This window comes from Marmota monax, unplaced genomic scaffold (genome assembly GCF_021218885.2).
Source record: "Marmota monax isolate L192 unplaced genomic scaffold, Marmota_monax_Labrador192_F-V1.1 WCK01_AAM20220418_F8-fsc00031, whole genome shotgun sequence".
Taxonomy (NCBI): Eukaryota; Metazoa; Chordata; class Mammalia; order Rodentia; family Sciuridae; genus Marmota; species Marmota monax.
Window position 1 is genome coordinate 7,106,351 of NW_026695197.1, and position 19,864 is coordinate 7,126,214.

Genomic DNA, 19,864 nt, shown 5'->3' on the forward strand with positions numbered 1-19,864 from the left:
GACCTTTATTCACCTATTTGTTTATATGTGGTGCTGAGAATCGAGCCCAGTGCCTCACACATGCTAGGCAAGTGCTCTACCACTGAGCCACAACCCCAGCCCACACCCTCCCTTTTTTCCCTAAACTACATCTTCAGCCCCTCAGCTTTCTTTCCAATCTGATTTTTCAACAATGCCCAGGAATTTCTCATTTCAACTGTAAACATTCACTGTATATTTCTAATATATGTTTTTTAAATGACCATGATAATCCAAAAGTTAATAATAATTATTCAATATTATCAAATATCCAGATGTCTCATAAATATCATGAAGCAGTAGGGGTTTTGATAGTTTGCATCAGAATCCAAGTGAGGTCCACACATTGCAAATGGGTAGACCTATTCGTCCCTTTTTATTAAGTTACTTCTCCATCTCTCTCATATTGTGATTTTTTTTAATATTTATTTTTTAGTTGTAGTTGGACACAATACCTTTATTTTATTTATTTATTTTTATGTGGTGCTGAGGATCAAACCCAGTCCTCACACATGCTAGGCCAGCACTCTACAGCTGAGCCACAACCCCAACCCCTCACTTTGTGATTTTTGTAGTGAAGAAAATTAGTTACTGTTATGAGTTTCCTATGGTCTGTATTTTCCTAAATGATAGCCCTGTGGTGTGGTTTAACATATTTCTCTGTCCTCTGTATTTTCTGTAACTTTGCAGTGGGATACAGAGATTTTACCAGATTTGGGTTTGATTTTATTGAAAAGACTACCTCATGGATGATGGTATGCTCTTTCATCAGAGGACACAGGCTTACCTGCTTGCCTCATTTGGTGATGTCAGCAACTGTTGATGCTTACTGCCCAATCATTCATTCACTCAGAAATGCAGAGGGGCAATATTTTAATTCTGTGATTCCTTCTTCATTTGTTAATAAAATGAGTAATAGTATTCTGTTTTATGAATACTTCTACAAAAACAAATGTCTCTTCATTTTCTGTGCACATGTCCCATTACAGTATAAGAAACACAGGTTGAATGGCTAATTATTTTTCTTTATTTACAAATTTTAAAATAATGACTATCTTCCAATAGCAATGAGGTAGCTTTTGAGATATCATTATCAGTTCATGGATTTAAATCAATTCATTATAAAATGAAGAGAAGGAAGGTCATAAAATACACACTACTACTCTAACACAGGCACTTACCATCTCTGCCCAGCTCACAGCACACACATGGAGCATCATAGGAAGAGCCAGGGCCATGTTCCAAAGACTCTAAGACAAACCAGAGGTGCCTGGCCCAAGGAAAACAGTCCCGGAGGAGTATGGCAACTGTGTCACCTAAGGAATATGTGAAGAACTTGGAGATGACAAGCCCACCGAGAAAAGTATCCAGGGGAAACATGACATGGGTCTTCATGATATTGGCCAAAAGATGATGAAGAGAGAGGAGAATGGTTCTGTCTCACCAGGATCAGGATAATGGAGATGTAGAAGTCAAGGTATGGGGAGGCATATTTGGGCTCTGCAGGAGAAGATTCTTGGGTGTCTCATAGCTCTCCTATGGGGAAGCAGTCTGTCCCGTGAAAGAGTGTATGTGCTGGAACTGCACAAACTCTGTAGGTCCCAGCATGGCCTCTACAGCTCTCCTGGATGCTACATCACCCTCGGTTTGATACTTTGTTTTTTAATACCAGGGATTGAACTTAGGGGCACTTACCCACCACTGGGCCACATCCCCAGCCCTTTTTTTGTATTTTATTTGGAGACAGGGTATCACTGAGTTGCTTAAGGCCTCACTTTTGCTGAGGCTGGCTGTGAACAAGATCCTCCTGCCTCATCCTCCTGAGCAGTGGGATTATGGGCATGCACCATGGTGCCTGGCTTTGATACTTATCTTGTATTAATAGGCTCATTATATGCTTTCTGATTGTCTGACAATAAATTAAAAAATATACCTCTGGTAAGATAGCCAGCTTATAGAGTCCAAAGGGCAGCAGAGGAAAACAGAAAGGAGCCAAACTAGATAGGAAGGTATATAAAGGCATAGAGACAGGGCTGAGGAGAAAAGTAGCTCAGCAGTAGAGCACTTGCCTAGTATGCAGGAGGCACTGGGTTCGATCCTCAGCCATCACATAAAAATAAATAAATAAAATATATTGTGTCCATCTACAACTAAAAATAATAAATAAAAAAAGACATAGAGACGTGCAAATGATGACCAGTCAGAGATTTGTACAGAGATTAGGATAAACCTAGAGACAGAGGGGCACAGAGAGAAGCAGAGACTGATGGAAGGAGGGATGATATTGACCAGGGTCAAGAACAGATAGTCCATGACTCTCAACAATTTGACTTACAAATTTCAACTTTATGATGATGCAAAAGTAGAAACCATATTTTGATTTATGACACTTTCCTGAGCAAATAATATGTGGTCCTAGAGCTCTTGTGGTGCTGGGCAGTGGCAGTGAGTCACAGCTCCCAGTCAGCCCTGCAGTCAGGAGAGTAAACAATCCATATTCTGAAGTGTGCCCTGTGGCTAAACTATGATGTTTTTGTAGGTGAAATGTGGGGGGCCACTCCTGAGCTATCTGAACAGCCTCTGCTAGGCCTTGGAGACTGCTAAGAGCCAAGTGTATGATGCACGGCATTTTTGGTCGAAAGGTGACGCCAGCTAGCCATTGAGATGATATGATTATGTTAAGATTTGCATTCATATGGATATTGGACTCCTGCTGTTCACCTAGGCCGGCTACGGGACTCCTGGAGAGTTCCCATTGGTTGGGGAAGTACAGTAGGAGGGAGTTCCGGGGGAGGAGCTCTCTCTGCGGTTCCGGGAGGAGGCCGCGTGGGTGGAAAAAATCTTCCCAGGCGCGTACCGGACATTGGCGGCAGTTTCAAAAAATAAACTTTGTTCCTGCTTGAGTGGCTCGTGATTTTGTGCCCAGCCAGACTGCGGCAACTGGTGGCCCGTACAGGGAACGCCTGAAGCTTGGAGGTGAGTAAAATTGCTCGCCCCTGAGGGAAGGCAACAAAATGGGTGACCATTTCAAAAAACAATGTGTTCTCGTTTTGATTTATCTTGTTTTTGTTTCAAGCTGCCTATCCCTAGAATTTTCTCAGGCAAACTGGGAAAAATGGTTGGCTCAAGGTTTGAAGTTGTTCGGCCCTGAAAAAGAGAAAATTGATACAACTATTCTTTGTTCGGTTTTTGTTTCATTCTGTTTCGGTTTTGTTTTATGCTATCTTATTGGGTTGCGTTACCTTTATAGTAGATTAGAAACTAGTAAAAAACAAACCGAAAGACTGTTAAGTAAATTGTTAGAGGTCCAGACTATGGTAGAAAACATGTTAGGTCAAGCGAAAGAGAAGGTCTCTCAAGCTAGTCAGACAGAGGAAGGTTTGAAGAAAGAAAGCTTAGAGGAAAAACAACCATCAGGCGGGGAATTACAACAGGAGGCTGCTACTAACCCCGTTCTATCACCGGAGGGCGTAATTCAACCAACAGCTCCATCTACAGCTGAGCGGCCCTCAACTCCCGTAGTTGATGGACGGAATCCTGAGGCAGGACCCCAAGATTAGCATGCCCTGTACTTGAGCAGGCAGGAGGGCAACGAATTCACCGTGCTTTAGATTTCAAAACAGTGAAGCAATTAAAGGAGGCTGTAACAACCTACGGGCCACAAGCACCCTTCACTGTGAGCATGGTCGAATCCATTACCAACTTAGACATGACGCCAGCAGATTGGGCTAACATGTGCCGATCTGTGCTAAATGGAGGACAATATTTGTTATGGAAGGTTGCCAATGAGGAATTTTGCATGGAGACAGCTAGGCGAAATGCAGCAGCCGGTTACCCTCAAAGAAATCTAGATATGTTATTAGGAAAAGGACCTTATGAAGGTCAACGGCAACAAATTGAATATGATCCTGGCGTATACGCACAAATTGCTGCAGACGCAGTTAGGGCATGGAAAACTTTACAGGGGCATGGAGATTTACAAGGACAATTATCTAAGGTAATACAAGGAGCTAATGAACCTTACGCTGAATTTGTAGATAGGCTTATTCAGACAGCTTCTAGAGTGTTTGGAGATACAGAACAGGCAATGCCATTTATAAAACAACTGGCTTATGACCAAGCAAATCGTTGCTGCAGAGAGGTCATCAGACCATGGAAACATGAAGATTTAAACACATATATTAAATTATGTAGAGACATTAATGAACAAGGGCAAGTCTTAGCAGCAGTACAACAGGCTTTAGATACCAAGCCAAAAACATGCTATAATTGTGATCAAACAGGACATTTTAAAAGGAGTTGCCCCATAGGAGGAGGGTTTAACAAGGCTAGGTATCAAAGGAATAGAATACCGGGTATTTGCCCACGATGCCGTAGAGGGAAACATCGGGCTAATGAATGCCGTTCTCAATCCACCATAGAGGGTATTCCGTTATCAAAAAACAGACAAGGACCAAGTGTTTACCCACGATATCGTGGAGAAAGACATCAGGCTCCATTGCCAAAAAACGGACTGGAGAGCCCAATGCTCCGGGGCCCAAAACCACAAATATACGGGGCAATGGAGGAACCCAGCAGCACCATCAAGGTAGTGCCCAGGATGCATTATCCATTAAATCCCTCATCAGACAAACTAGAGGGAGCGCAGGGTTGGACATCTGCGCCTCTGCCAGAGCAGTACTAACTCCAGAGATGGGAGTTCAAATCATTCCCACAGGAGTAAAAGGACCTCTTCCCCAAGGAACAGTAGGCTTATTATTGGGACGCAGTTCTTCAACACTAAAAGGACTTATGATAAGTCCTGGGGTAATTGATCCCGATTGTGAGGGTGAGATAAAAATTATAGCTAGTTCTCCAAGAGGTATATCAGTAATTTCACCAGGAGATAGGATAACACAGTTATTAATAATACCCAGCCTACATGATAAATTTTCCAGTCGTACTGTAGAAAGAGGTTCCAAGGGATTAGGCTCCACAGGTGTAGATTGGGCTATGCTGTCTTTAAATCTAGATTCTCGCCCCATGCTAAAACTAAATATTCAAGGACATGACTTTATTGGGCTACTGGACACAGGTGCTGACCTTAGCATAATATCTCGTCAAGAATGGCCAAAACACTGGCCATTACAACAAGCCACTCAAACGCTTCGAGGCCTAGGAGTGGCAACTAATCCCCATAGAAGTGCAATGGTATTAGATTGGAAGGATCCTGAAGGATGTGAAGGAACTATACAGCCCTATGTATTGGATCATCTTCCTATAAATTTATGGGGACGAGATGTCCTAGATCAATTAGGTTTGACATTAACAAATAACATCAATCCTAATGCGCCCACTACTAGGGCTAGACAAGGCTTTAGGAAAGAAGAAAGATTAAGAGAACAAGAACAAGGTATGACAGCACCAATTCAAATAGATCAAGAAACAAACAGACATGGATTGGGTTTTCAGAAAGGGCCACTGAGACAATCAAAATTACTTGGAAATCAGAAAGACCAGTGTGGGTTCCTCAGTGGCCCCTGACTAAAGAAAAGATACAAATAGCCCATGACCTGGTCAAACAACAATTAGCGGAGGGACATATACAACCTTCCGTATCTCCCCACAATACTCCCATTTTTGTCATTAAAAAGAAATCTGGTAAATGGAGATTATTGCAAGATTTAAGAGCCATTAATAATGAGATGGTTATTATGGGACCTGCTCAATCAGGGATTCCCCAATTGTCTGCTTTACCAAAAACCTGGTATGTTTTAGCTATAGATATTAAAGATTGTTTTTTTTCAATTCCAATTCATCCCGAGGATAGTCCACATTTTGCATTTACTATCCCTGCACTAAATCATGAAGGTCCTGATCAGAGATATGAATGGAAAGTACTCCCTCAAGGGATGGCTAATAGTCCAACTATGTGTCAAATTTATGTTAACAAAGCAATCCAGCCACTTAGAAATCAAAATCCTGAACTACAAATATTTCACTATATGGATGATGTGTTATTGGCACATAAAGATAAAAACACATTGCTAGAATGTTATGCCACACTTACAAATTTATTAAAAAATTATAATCTAGAGATAGCAATAGATAAAGTACAATTAAATCTTCCAATTAATTATTTAGGGGTTTTATTATCCTCAACCATGGTCCGTCCACCCAAAATTCAAATACGAGTAGATCAACTCAAATCACTTAACGACTTTCAAAAGTTATTAGGAGACATAAATTGGATAAGGCCTTATCTAGGCATACCAACAGGAGAGTTGGGACCTTTATTTGATATTCTAAAAGGTCTATCAGATCCAAATTCACCCCGCATGTTGACGCCTGAAGCAAGAAAGGCATTAAAAATCATTGAAACATATATGGAAAATATGCATTTGGATAGAATTGATATAAGTTTGCCTTTATTATTTATTGTACTGCCAACAAAAAATATTCCTACAGGAGTATTCTGGCAAGAAGGTCCATTATTGTGGATACATTTATCTTATTCTCCTAACACTATTCTTACTAGATATCCTGAGGCTGTAGGACAATTAATACTCAAAGGAATAAAAGCAGCCAAGGGAGTGTTTGGGATTTCTCCCAATAAAATTATTACTCCATATACTATGGATCAAATTGATGAGTTAGCTAATGAGTTAAATACTTGGGCAATAATCATGTGTAAATCTAATGTTTCATTTGATAATCACTTACCATCTAATCCTTTGTTGTCTTTTTGGTCTAAACATCCTGTAGTTTTTCCAAAGATGACAAAAAAAAAAACCCTATCATGAATGCTCCAAATATATTCACTGATGGGTCAAATAATGGTACAGCAGCAGTAGTTACCCCTGATAAAACTTTTACATTTTTAGTACCCAAACAATCAGCTCAAAAGGTAGAGCTTAATGCAGTATTACAAGCTTTTATGATGTTTAAAGATTCTGTATTTAATTTATTTTCTGATAGTCAGTATGTAGTTAATGCTATAGTATCCCTTGAAGATGCTGGTAGGATTTCCCCTTCTTCTACTGTTTTCTCTTTGTTTTCCACTGTACAAAGTCTAATCTGGGACAAAAAAGATCCATTCTTTATAGGACATATCAGGGCACATACAGGATTGCCTGGAGCCCTTAGTTTGGGCAATGAGTTAGCAGATAAATCTACACATGACATACATATTTTCTCCACAATAGAAGAAGCTATAAATTTTCATAAAAGGTTCCATGTCAATGCTAATACTTTACAAAAGCGTTTTAAAATAACTAAAGAACAAGCCCGACATATAATAAAACAATGTCAAAATTGTGTGACATTTTTACCACAAGTTAATCTTGGAGTCAATCCTAGAGAACTGATACCTAACCATATTTGGCAGATGGATGTCACACACTTGCCAAAATTTGGAAAATTAAAATATTTACATGTTACAGTTGATACTTCTTCCGGATTTCTGATGGGCTCCCTTCATGCCAGAAAAAAACCTAAAGATGTTATAGCTCATTGCTTACAAAATTTTGCCACTGTGGGCGTTCCAAAACAGTTAAAAACCGATAATGGTCCTGGTTATGCGTCCACCTCTTTTAAACAATTTTGCTCATCATTTGGCATTACTCACATAACAGGAATTCCATACAATCCACAAGGACAAGACATAGTTGAAAGAGCTCATCAAACTATTAAAATGTACTTATTAAAACAAAAGGAGGGAATTGGAAAGGGGTATATATCCCCCAAAGATAAACTTAAAATAACCCTTTTTACTCTAAACTTTTTAAATTTGGATTCATCAGGGCTTAGTGCTGCGGAAAGACATTTGTATCCAAAAAATGTACATAAGCCTAAGGTACTTTGGAAAGATATTCTAACAGGACAATGGAAAGGTCCTGACCCAGTGATAGTCTGGAGTCGGGGCTCTGTTTGTGTTTTTCCACAGGAAGAACAGCAGCCGATTTGGATTCCAGAGAGACTAACTAAAACAATTTCTACAGACCAAAAGGAAGATGATTCGACTCAAATCCATAACAGCTGATATCCAGATCTCCAGCTTGGCTATTCTTACATCTGCGACAGTGATTAACCAGGATGCTTTTTTCAATATCTATTTTATTATTGCTTTTTCCCACATCATAAAGTTCTATTTTATTTCTGAGCTCATACAAACCTAGGTTAATGTTTTTTCTGATCAGTTTTATTTTTTGACTGTGGAGTTTTTGAACATTGCAATGGAGATTTCACCTAGGTAAAGCTACAAGGCCTTTACTATTGTCTTATGTGTTATATGTTATGTGTGCACACTTCTGTTTTGTGTTGTATGTCTGTATGTGCGTATGTCCATATATCACATATGAGGAGCGCTCATGCACATGGATCCAAAAAAAAAAAATTTTTATTATTCACGTGATTTTAATAGTTTAATTTAATTTGGGTAAACAGCTGTTGAGGATTGTTTTAATATATGAACAAATAGAAGGTTAACAGATCTGTTTGTTTACTTTCACCTTTCCTTTTCATTATATTTAATAATTCTGTTCAGGATAATGTAAATTGTTCTAAATATTGTTTTCTTAGTACCTGTTGAAATGTTACATATTTTTTTTTAGCATCATTGTCAAAATTCCTATTTTCATCCCAGTGCCGGTGAAGACAAAGATAAAACCAAACTACAACTTCTTCGAGAGTTATCACAACAAACCGTGTAAACTGATACATCAATGATTTATAACTCAACAAGTAATGCTCAATCAATGAGTCGATTTATTTTGGAAGGATATGGACATATTGATAGATTCCTCTGCTTTGAACTGCTTACAGAACTTGCCTGGACTATGTATCACTTGTATGCTTTATTTTGGGAGGATATGGACATATTGATAGATTCCTCTGCTTTGAACTACTTACAGAACTTGCCTGGACTATGTATCACTTGTATGCTTTGTGATCTATTTGTTGATGCAGCGAATTATGGTAGTGCTAGCGTATCTTTGCTGATGTGTCACCAGTGATGCAATTTTTTCCTAGGAGCCGTTAATTGACTTGGTGTCATGACATTTCTGTATCCTCCTCCCTTCTACTAGTGATGGTCTAATTTTGGGGGCCAACAGAGGTGAGGTAAAGAACCTCACCCCCCCACCGGCACCAAGGCCAAATTTGGGGGCCAACAGAGGTGAGGCAAAGAACCTCACCCCCCCTCACTGGTACATAGGCCTATCCACAAGTATGGCTATATGCTGGACCGGTAGTCAGTGACGGGTATGATCCAATTACAGTGGTATCAACCTAAGACAGGAGGCTGACGCCTAAAAGTCAGTTTTCCGATGACGGGTAAGAACCATATGTTGAATTGGACAAACCTAACAGGCACGGTCCCTAGCCAGATTGCTTGTTACTTAAACAGAAGGGGGGAGATGCTAAGAGCCAAGTATATGATGCATGGCATTTTTGGTCGAAAGGTGACGCCAGCTAGCCATTGAGATGATATGATTATGTTAAGATTTGCATTCATATGGATATTGGACTCCTGCTGTTCACCTAGGCTGGCTACGGGACTCCTGGAGAGTTCCCATTGGTTGGGGAAGTACAGTAGGAGGGAGTTCCGGGGGAGGAGCTCTCTCTGCGGTTCCGGGAGGAGGCCGCGTGGGTGGAAAAAATCTTCCCGGGAGCGTACCGGACATTGGCGGCAGTTTCGAAAAATAAACTTTGTTCCTGCTTGAGTGGCTCATGATTTTGTGCCCAGCCAAACTGCGGCAGGAGCCAAGGAGATTTTTGGTCTGGTTTGCAAGTCATTTTGTGGCTTATTTCGCAAAGCACGTGGTCTTCAATCGGCTATGTAGCTCTAGATTTGGGTGTTACCCATTGGGCTTGGACAGCCCTCCTCCTTATTTGGCAAAAGAACATTCCATTGAAATCTTTATTTATACAAGCCCTCTTGTATAAATAAAGCAAACACAGTCCTCTCTCTCTCTCTCTCTCTCTCTCTCTCTCTCTCTCTCTCTCTCCTTCCAGTGTGCAGTGTGGACGCAGGATCCCTAAGGTCACAGAGCCAACCAGCCCTCACTTTCCAAAATTATTTCTTTGTCATGTGACTTTTCGCCGTGTTTCTCAACAGCACGTTTCACATATTCAAATTTCATATCCCGAACAGGAAGTGAGACAGAAGTATAAGAATCGAGAAGTCTAAGAATAGAGTGAAATATAGACAATGCACTTTTGACTTATGATATTTTCGGGATGTAATCCCATCATAAATGGAGGACCATGGGTGATATAGAGGAGGAGGTGATACAAAATAGTTTGGTGACACAAGAATAGGACAGTTATGGGGCTGGAAGCAGAACTTCAGTAAGTGGAGAAGTGGACAGGAAGGGACAGGTGAGGCACTGAGTATGGACAGGTAGTTTGAGAAGCTAGGCGGTGGAGCAGATGAGGCAGAACATCAAGAGGCAACTAGAGCCAGGAGCGTACCTGTAATCCCAGCAGCTAGGAGGCTGAGGCAGGAAATCACCAGTCCAAAGCCAGCCTCAGCAAAAGTGAGGCACTAAGAAACTCAGTGAGACCCTATCTCTAAATAAAATTTTAAAAATAGGGCAGGGGATGTGGCTCAGTGGTCAAGTGCCCTGAGTTCAATCCCTGCTGCCAAAAACAAAAGAGACAACTAGATGGCTGCTGTGTGTGCGCACTTATAAGCTGAGGAGAAAAGCAAGGGGAGAGAGAAAATATATGTATGGAGACAGAGACGGCAACTGAAGAATAAGATTCCTGGGGATGCCAGGGAGGACACTGGAGCAGCTCTGTCAGGGAGAACCCCCCAAACACAGAGAGAGGAAAAAGGGATGATGATGGAGGGAGGGGAAGGACACTAAGGAAACCCCTTCTTTGTACGTTCTTTGTTAACGGTTACCCTAAGTTCATCCCCAACTTTATTACAGAGGCTAACAAAGCAAAAACACTGTCTTTCATGGAGCCCCTTGAAGCCGTGTAACTCAGAATTGGTTAAGGAATCAGAGGTTTCATTGTCTGAATTTTTAAAAAAAGGTTTACGGACTTCTCTATTTTATTTTATTTGTTGTTTTTAGATATACATGACCGTAGAGTTTATTTTGACATATTATGCATACATGGAGTACAAACCATTCAGTTAGGATCCCTATCTTCCTGTTGTACATAATGTGAAGTTACAATTGGTTGTGTTTTCATACATGAGCAAAGGAAAGCTATGTCTGATTCATTCCCCTGTCTTTCCTATTCTCATTCCCCTTCCCTTCCCTTCATTCCCCTTTGTCTAATCCAATGAACTTCTATTCTTCCCCTCCCTCCCCTCCTTTGCTTTGAGTTAGTATCCATGTATCAGAGAGAACATTTGGCCTTTGGTTTTTTGGACTTCCTTCTTTCTGTCTGGAAAAAGGCACCATACCCAGAAATGCAGCAGCCATCTTGCAATCATTAGGATGAAGCCACGTGCTAAGGATGTTGGAGCAGGAAGACAGAGCAAGCCAGGGTCACTGGTGATCTCCCTTAGTCTAGATCTCTATTGCCTCCCCACAGATTTCTCACTGATCCCTTCTGGTAGTTTTCTGATTCTTCCTAAATGACATATACATAGTGGACTCTAGTTTTCTGCAAAGCAAGAGGTGAGACAGAAGATGATAAGGGCACGGGGAAGGACTGAAATGGCTTCAGGTGGATATTTAAAATTGGCAACCTGTATATTAACTGGGTTTTTTTTTTTCCAGCTGCATTCTGGTTGTCTATACAAATCATTCAGCTCCTGCCATCCTGAAACCCCTACAGACATTTGCTTCAAAACAATCCATCCAGTTGGAGAGAAAAGGGGTGGAGGAGCAGAGGAAAGTACAAACAATACAAGATCGACCATTCATTGATACTTATTGAAGCTGGGTTGAAGTGGCACCCCCTTTCTCCACTGAAAAGTCTTAACTGAGCCTCTCCAGAAATCTTCACCCAGACTGATTTTAGGAATGCCAGCAAAAGAGTCTCTGCAAAAGAGTTCAATGTAGATAAACTTCCTATTTTCATGTCGCCCTATTTTACTTGGCCACTGGCGGAGAAGATACCAGCACTCCAGGTGCTGGACACCCCTTACTAGTTTTTCACAAACATATCCAGTATAGTACTTTGAAGAAATGTGCAAACAAGGCCTCTGGCCTTGAGCTGGGACTTCACAGAAATGTCTACATTTTAAGATAAGTTATAAATGGGCTCCATGGTAACAGCTGGCACAGGGAGCAAAGAAAGGGGAGAAGATGCTCTCCCCTTCTCAGGTATTGTCCTTGAAGGGTTAACTTGCCCAAAACAGTGAAAGAAAAAAGCTGCTTTTATGTGAACTTCTGCAGACTGTGAACTTCTGAGCTCCTCCCCTTACATGCTGGGTATAAAACTCTGAAACTCCCTGAACTTGGGGTTCAGGGGATTGATTGATTACAGCAAAAGCTGTGCCCTCTGATCCTGGCTGCAGCCAAATAAAAATGTTTCCTGCCATCTTTGGTGCCTTGCCTCGTTTGTCCCTACAACAGGGTGATGGGCTCATTTCATGTTCTCATTACTTTTGCACTTGAAAATTTCCAAGATAAAAATGTGTATTTAAGGGGCAAAATGAATGAAATTGAAAACAAAACTACTAGGGCTGGGGATGTGGCTCAAGCGGTAGCGCAGTCGCCTGGCATGCGTGCGGCCCGGGTTGGATCCTCAGCACCACATACAAACAAAGATGTTGTGTCTGCCGAAAACTAAAAAATAAACGTTAAAAAAAAAAAAAACCTACTAACTACTATGGGTAGAACATGATTCATAAATGTATTCTCACAAAGGAAAACCTTCCAGAAGCTGAAACAGGCAGTGAATAGAAGGTGAGTCTACACTGCTGGGTTGCCTATGTAGGCACTCACCCCACTCCTGAGTGTGAACTGGGAAAGGGGTGGCCCTCTGAATCCCTGGCTCTGTTCAGGATCCTGAGCGTCTCCCACTTCACCTCCCTCTGAGTCCACTGGACTGCTGGACAAGGCTTGAACTTGGGCCTGACAGAGTTGCTCTTCTTTGACTGGCTTTCACAAATTGAAGTTGCTAAATGTCATGTGAAACTGAAAGACTCAGCTAACTCGTGCATCAGACAAAGACAGGCTTAAGTCAATGTTACCACAAAATAATTCAACCATGTAGATCAAGGGCTCTGATTTCTCTGGGGTATTAGAATGGACACTCAAAAAAGTACTGGCATCTTTCCAAATCATAAAATTATTGATGAGTAATTCTTTTCTACTTTTTTCCAGGCCTTTCTTTTTTCCCAATCAACATCAATATTTGCTACAGTAATTCCCAACTAAAAAATGAGCTCATGGTTTTGCATTTGTGCCTGTAATTATCTAAAGATAGCCTCAAAGTTTTTAAAATCAAATTAGTTATATATATATATATATATATATATATATATATATATATATATATATATTTCAGTTTGTGGCAATGGTTCTGAGACATTTTTCTTACCTCTTGAGAGAAGTGGGGTGGTAAAGGCAGCTGGTGATGAGCATGGGGGACTGGGTGGACATGTAGGGGACAGCCCTGGTCCTTGGGTCACTAGCCCTTCACTAGATTTGGGGGGCCTAAAGTTGAAAGGCAAGCTCCCATCCCTTTTGTACTCTGAACTTTACGTTCCATGCACATGGTGATTCTTATCTAGAACCACATTTAGTTATAGTTTTAGTCTCTTCTTTTTCAGATCGCTAAACTGAGGTACAGTCGAGCTGAGGAAAATTGTTCACCATTACAAAGCCACTTAATAACAGACCAGAGTCCAAATGTGCCAGCTGATCTTTACACTCATTCTGCCTTCTTATTGAAATGGAAAAATAATTTCTGGGCAGGATATATTTAAAGTACAAGCTCTCTAGAGAAAGGAGACATGGCGCTGGTGAGCTATAAACAGAAAGCTTGATGTTTAGACTGTTTAGTTAGACTCATATTTTTTTGGAAGCAGGGAAATGATGCAGAGGAGATTAATATGGTTGAAGCAACCTGGACTCAGAAAACACACCCTTCTATTAAAGGTTTGTGATGTGTTAGGAGATCAATGACGGGTGAATCAGGCAAGAAAAGGACCAACATGAAGATCGGGGACTTCAGAGCCAAAGGAGCTGGCTCAAGTGTAACATCAGTTCTGTGATTGAGTAACTTCTCTCTGAGCCTCAGTCTTACCAGTGGAGTAGGAATAACAACAGTGTCTGGCTACCGGGGCTATGAGAACCTACTCATTTAGCAAATCTTTATTGAGCCCCTTCTCTGTGCCAGGCAACAGACAATATCCAGAACAGCAAATAGGACACACCAAGTTCTACTGCCCTTAGTTCACTCTGAATAGGTACAGGTAAACAATGAATGAATAAGGTGATTTCAGATACTAAGGTTACTATGTGTTAAAAGAACTTTAGACAATATAAATTTAACAGGATTTAATCAAGCAAAGAATGACTCACAAACCAAACAGCCCTCAAAACCAGAACAGGTTCAGAGAGATTTGATTTGGAACGTGGACAGGCAGCATTTATGGGCAAAAAATGGAAGTGAGGTACAGAGACAGCTTGACTAGTAACAGCTCCGGATTTGCCTCATCTGAACTTGGTTGATCAGTTGGCCACCTGTGATTTTTATGAGGCTCAGCTACCATGATTGGCTGAGATTCAGCTATTTATTAGAAAAGTATAGCTATCTGTTAGATATTCAGTTAGCTTACATACTCATTAGGTTATAGCTCATTACATAAGGACTCAAGTACAAAGGCATCCTCAGGCCAGATTTAGTTTCATTTAACATATGACACAAGTAAAAACAAGTAATGGAAGAAAATTACTTGATGGGAAGGGAGAAACTCTTTTATTCAGAGAGTCAAGGAAGGCCTTTGAAAAGGACAAGCAGCCATGGGAAGGATTCTCATTCAAAGCAGAGAACAGCAAAGACCCTGGAGGAGGTCTCAACAGGATGTGTTTGAGAGACAAAAGAGAAGGCTATTGTGGAAAGAGCAGTGAGCAGATGAGACAAGATGAGGTCTGAGATGGAGGCAGTCATCTGCCCAGAGAGGGCCCTGGAAAGCATGACCAGGTGCTGGTGTTCTAAGTGCACTAAGGAGCCTTGAGAAGTCTCTGAGCAGGAACATTTTATAGTCACAAAAATCATTTACTGTACATTTTAAGAAGGCTGTCTAGTCTGTTTTGTTGAGAATGAACTGGGGGAATAGGAAAGGAATCAGGAAAAGAATGGAGGGGACTGTGTTAGAGGCACAGGCAAGAGAACAGGATGGACATGATGGTGCAGAGAAGTGGACAGCGTAGTGATTTGCTGTTGGTGGAGAGCCAACAGGACGTGTACGCAGACCAATTGCAAGTCAGGAAAGAGGAAATGCAGTGAGGTTGGGTGTGCTAAGATGGAAAAAGACTGAGCAGCCAGGAAGGATGGTGGAAGAGACCAAGAGTGCTTTTTGGCCACATCTCGACTGAGAAAAGAAGTTGCAATTTCAGTAGAGATGCTGAGGGGCATTTATGTATAGGAGTGTGATGCTCAGAGGTGAGAAGAGAGGACTGGCTGAAGGAAGTGTGCTGGGCACCAGGCACAGTGTGTGCATGTTTCCTCTTTTCTGCTTCATTGGTTAGTGAACAGAACAAAGAGTCTAGAAATAGATTCCACCACGTTTAAAAGGTTTTTCTACATGACGAAGTGAAATTTCACCTGTGCTATGAGGTTGCCCTGAGGACTACATGAATTAATACTTATTAAGATGCTTTTAAGAAGTTCCTGGCACACCTTCAGTCCTCATTGCATTTTATCTTTATTTCAATGCAGATGGAGAAGTCCTAAGGGGTCTTTGCATAACCTGCTATCCACCTTGAAAGAAACGTCAGCTGCTCAACCTTACGCTTAAGTGAAGATACACTTGATGTCAATAAAAAATGTACAAGAATAAAAATCGAACTAGAAACGTGTGAGGGAAAAAAAAATGTGGATGACTAGCTAGTTGACTAATCTCATCATAAACCCTGCCTTTTCCCGCTACCCAGAAAAACTTGACCCTGACGGGATAACACAGCTGTCAAGGAGCAAGCGAGCGGAAGAGGAAGACACTAAGTTCCAGACCTGGCCGCCCTTGCCTGGTCAAGAACCTCGCGGAGGGTTTAAGCGGACCAGGCAGAACAGAGAACGCTGGTGCAGGACAGTGGTGAAGGCGAGCTCCTGGCTGGGCACGCCTGCGCGCCAGGCGGGACTCGAACGAACCCGGAACCTTTAGCTGCGGGTGCCCGTTTCCAACAGGAACTTGAATCCTGAGGCCAACGCTGATGACGCTAGAAAGCCGACATCCGGCGTCTCCTTTTTTTGCTGGGTCTCGGCGGCAAGTGGTAGTGAAGATGAGGCAGAAGCACTATTTGGAGGCTGCGGCGCGAAACCTAGTCGAGAGCTGCCCGGGCCAGGCCCGCTATCTCCTGTAGGAGAGGGACGGAGGGAAGCGGGAGCGGGCGGGAGGTGTTCCTTTGCTCCTAACGTGTCTCTTTCTCTTTTACAGCTGGGCCTACAGTTCGTCACACGGTAGGGAGGACCCCTGTCTGTTGGGGGGTTAGGTCCTGTTGCCCTGCTGTACCCATTCCGCACAGCGCTCCGAGTGATCTAAAAGAGAAGGCTGATCGACTCACTTGTCTCGTTTTAAAAGCAAAACAAAGCGGAAGTTTCCCAGTTTTATGAGAAATCCACATTCCTGAGTGTGCCTTATCTTGCTTGACATTGGACATATTTTTCAGTGTTTTCGAAATAGTTTCCATTTGACCCCCAGGTCATCACATTCATCTTTGACCTTTTCCAGCACCTGTTGATCTGCTTTGCTGATTCCTCCCGGTTCCGCAACTTCTAAATATTACAGTGGATCCAGACTCAGCCCTTGGACCATTTTTCGAGCTACACTCACTTCTTTGCTGATCGTTTTTCATCCAGTCTCATAGTATTTAAATACCAGGCCTAACCAAGTTCTAGCCCCAACCCCCTCCGAATTGGAGACCCACGTCAGGTGCCTTCTTGACAACCTCTTTTGAATGTCTAGTATGCATTTCAAACTTAATTGTCTAAAACCTGAGCATAACCGCCAACAAATGCCTTGGTTGTTCCCGTCTCAGTAAGTGCTGACCCTGAGAGTTATTCAGCCCAAACTCTTGGAGCCATTCTTGACCCCCTAAAAACCCTCTTCTCCCCCATCAATATGCTTGCAAATTCTGTTTGCTTTAAGATTTCCCAATTGTAGCCGGCACAGTGGTGCACACCTGTAATCCTACTGGCTCGGACGCTGAGACAAGAGAAGCACAAGTTCAAAGCTAGCCTCAGCAACTTAGTGGATCCTTAGCAATTTAGAGATTCCCTCTCTCGAAATAAAAAGTAAAAGGGCTGAGGGTGTGGCTCAGTGGTAAAGGGCCTCTGGGTTCAATCCCCCCTACAAAAACAAAACAAACAAAAAAACACCAAGTCTAGCCAATTTTTATCGCATCCACTGCCTTTCCTGGATTACTACCAGCAGCTACCATGCATTCATACAGTCTGTTCTCAAACCAGCAGCCAGAGTGACTGAGATTAAAAAACAAAACTAGATCATGACCCTTCCCTGCCATAAAAGGCTTCCCATGTCAGAGTAAAAGTCCTTTAGAAAGATTATTCAACCCTATAGGATAGGCCCACATAACTTCTCTGACCTGTTCTCATTTGTTCATTTGACTTCAGCCTTGTAGGTTGGCCTGCTTACTGTTTTTTTGTTTGTTTTGTTTCAGAGCCTTTGGAGCTGCCCTGTCCCCTACCTAGAACTCTTGGCTCACAAACCTGCTTTGATTCCTACCTGTAAATGTCACTTAATGAAGCCTTCCCTAGACATCCTATTTAAAATTACAACACACTCTGTTCTTTCCTGTCTTACATTTTTTTTTTCCTGGCAGCACCTAAAAGATGCCTCCGTAGATTGTGGTCCTTTGTTTAGGGCTGTATCTCTAACACCCACAACAATATCTAGCACTTAATAGTCACTCAGTAAATATAAATGAATCTTACATTTGGCAGAGGTAAGTTATAGACATGTCTGTCCTTTGATCATTTGTAGTACTCTTGTTCTTGCATCTCTAGAATAATGCTCAACAGTAGGTACTCAATAAGCATTGATTGTGATGATTGTTTATAAAAAGAAAATCATACTGTAATTTGTTTTTTAAAAAGTAGTGACAAGTAATGAGCCAGGTAGCAAATATTGGAGACCTAGCCTGTCTGTTGAAAGGAGTGAATGGATGGAATTGTAGAATTTTGCAAGATAAATTGTTGCCAGTTTTGTGTTTTTGAAATTTTTGTATTTTAAGTTTGCTTAAAGAATACATATTGTCTGCTCATGCCAGTACCTTTTCTTCTTAATATTTTTAATGTCAACTGTTTGAGATAATAGAATAGTTCAGTTTACTGAATCGTTTCATTTGCATAGTTTTAGATGACAAGAGCACTTTTGAAGAAACATGTCCATACTGTTTCCAGCTGTTGGTTCTGGATAATTCTAGAGTGCGTCTCAAACCCAAGGCCAAATTGACACCTAGAATACAGAAACTTCTTAATCGAGAAGCAAGAAATAATACGCTCAGTTTTAAAGAAGCAAAAATAGTCAAAAAGTATAAAGACTCCAAAAGTGTATTGGTAAGATTTCAGTTCCAGTATATATTAATAAGTTGTAATTCCTTTCTGTCACTTAGAATAATGTTAAGAATCAGCCTATAACTCAGAAATTTGTAGTAGTATATCTGGATTATTATAATATATACATAAAATTTTTTTCTAGTGATTAATGTTTCATCAAGAGTACATTTGTTTAATTTCATAATTACCTCAAAACTAAACATTGTATGTTGTTAATTATTCTCAGATCTCATTGGTGAACAGTTAAAATGTCAGGATTTCTTGGTCACATCAGAATGACTCCATTTGAACTGTAATTACCAACCACTACACTGTTTTTTCAGTTAACGGTTCTTTTCTTCACACTGCTGTATTTTATGTATGTAGGTATTAGTGTCCTTTGTTCATTCATTTCCCCCATGTTAGTGTGTAACTACTTGTTTGCCCAACAACAGGTGAGTGTCTTGCATTCATTCAGTATTCTGTTATATGCCACTCAGTGCTTAGTACTAAGGATATAAAATGGAATAAAACAAAATCAAATTACTTATGGTTTACTAGGTGGAGGCCAGTGTCAGATGTATTTTGTATCCTTCATATTTCAAGTATCCAGATTCAAGTGGAAGGCACTGCTGGATATTGGACATTATAACAGCTTAGGTTTGGCCCAAGACTATAATTAGTAATAACTTGAATTGAAAATTGCCATATTTAGGAGTTTACCAGTATTGGACAAGTAAGTGCATTTTGTTTTGTCATAAAATCAAATGTTCAAAGGGTAAGAGAAAATACTGGAGTAAGTAGAATTTACTCTTTCTCTTTGGAGAATTATATTTTTCAAAAAGTATCACTGCCACATATTTGTTAAATGTTCCTAAATGGGAAGATAATAAGTGCTTCCTTGTTGTCTTCCAGTATTTTACCTTCATGAAACTTACATTCTGATGTATTTTAATTAAAGGTCAGCTAAAGGATGCTAGGGGTGTTGATTTTGCTGATTTATTTTGACCTCTTTTAAAGCCTCTTTTGGAAAAATATAAACAGAACTTCTGAAAATATCTCACCTAAACCGGTTTATATTGTGTTGAAGCATGGGCTGAATTCTGTGCATTTTGAGTGAGAGGTGTAGAAGAAAGGCATTAGCTAGACAATGGACCATTTCTTTAAAGATTAA

The 19,864-nt window shown here is 40.9% G+C and overlaps 1 protein-coding gene across 6 annotated transcripts in view; it reads left to right on the plus strand.

The window, feature by feature from the left end:
* The first annotated feature begins 16,340 nt into the window (after positions 1-16,340).
* Positions 16,341-19,864, plus strand: part of CUNH18orf21 (chromosome unknown C18orf21 homolog) — a 29,470-nt gene continuing 25,946 nt past the window's right edge. For 4 of the 6 annotated variants that reach the window (XM_046428274.2, XM_046428275.2, XM_046428276.2 and 1 more), the window contains exons 1-3: positions 16,342-16,492; positions 16,571-16,593; positions 18,506-18,711. In XM_046428274.2, the coding sequence (XP_046284230.2) occupies positions 16,347-16,492; positions 16,571-16,593; positions 18,506-18,711 (375 nt within the window). In that variant the 5' untranslated portion in view covers positions 16,342-16,346. Of the gene's footprint in view, positions 16,493-16,570; positions 16,594-17,975; positions 18,099-18,505; positions 18,712-19,864 lie in introns of those variants that run through there. The other 2 variants (XM_046428273.2, XM_046428277.2) reach the window with 2 other exon arrangements.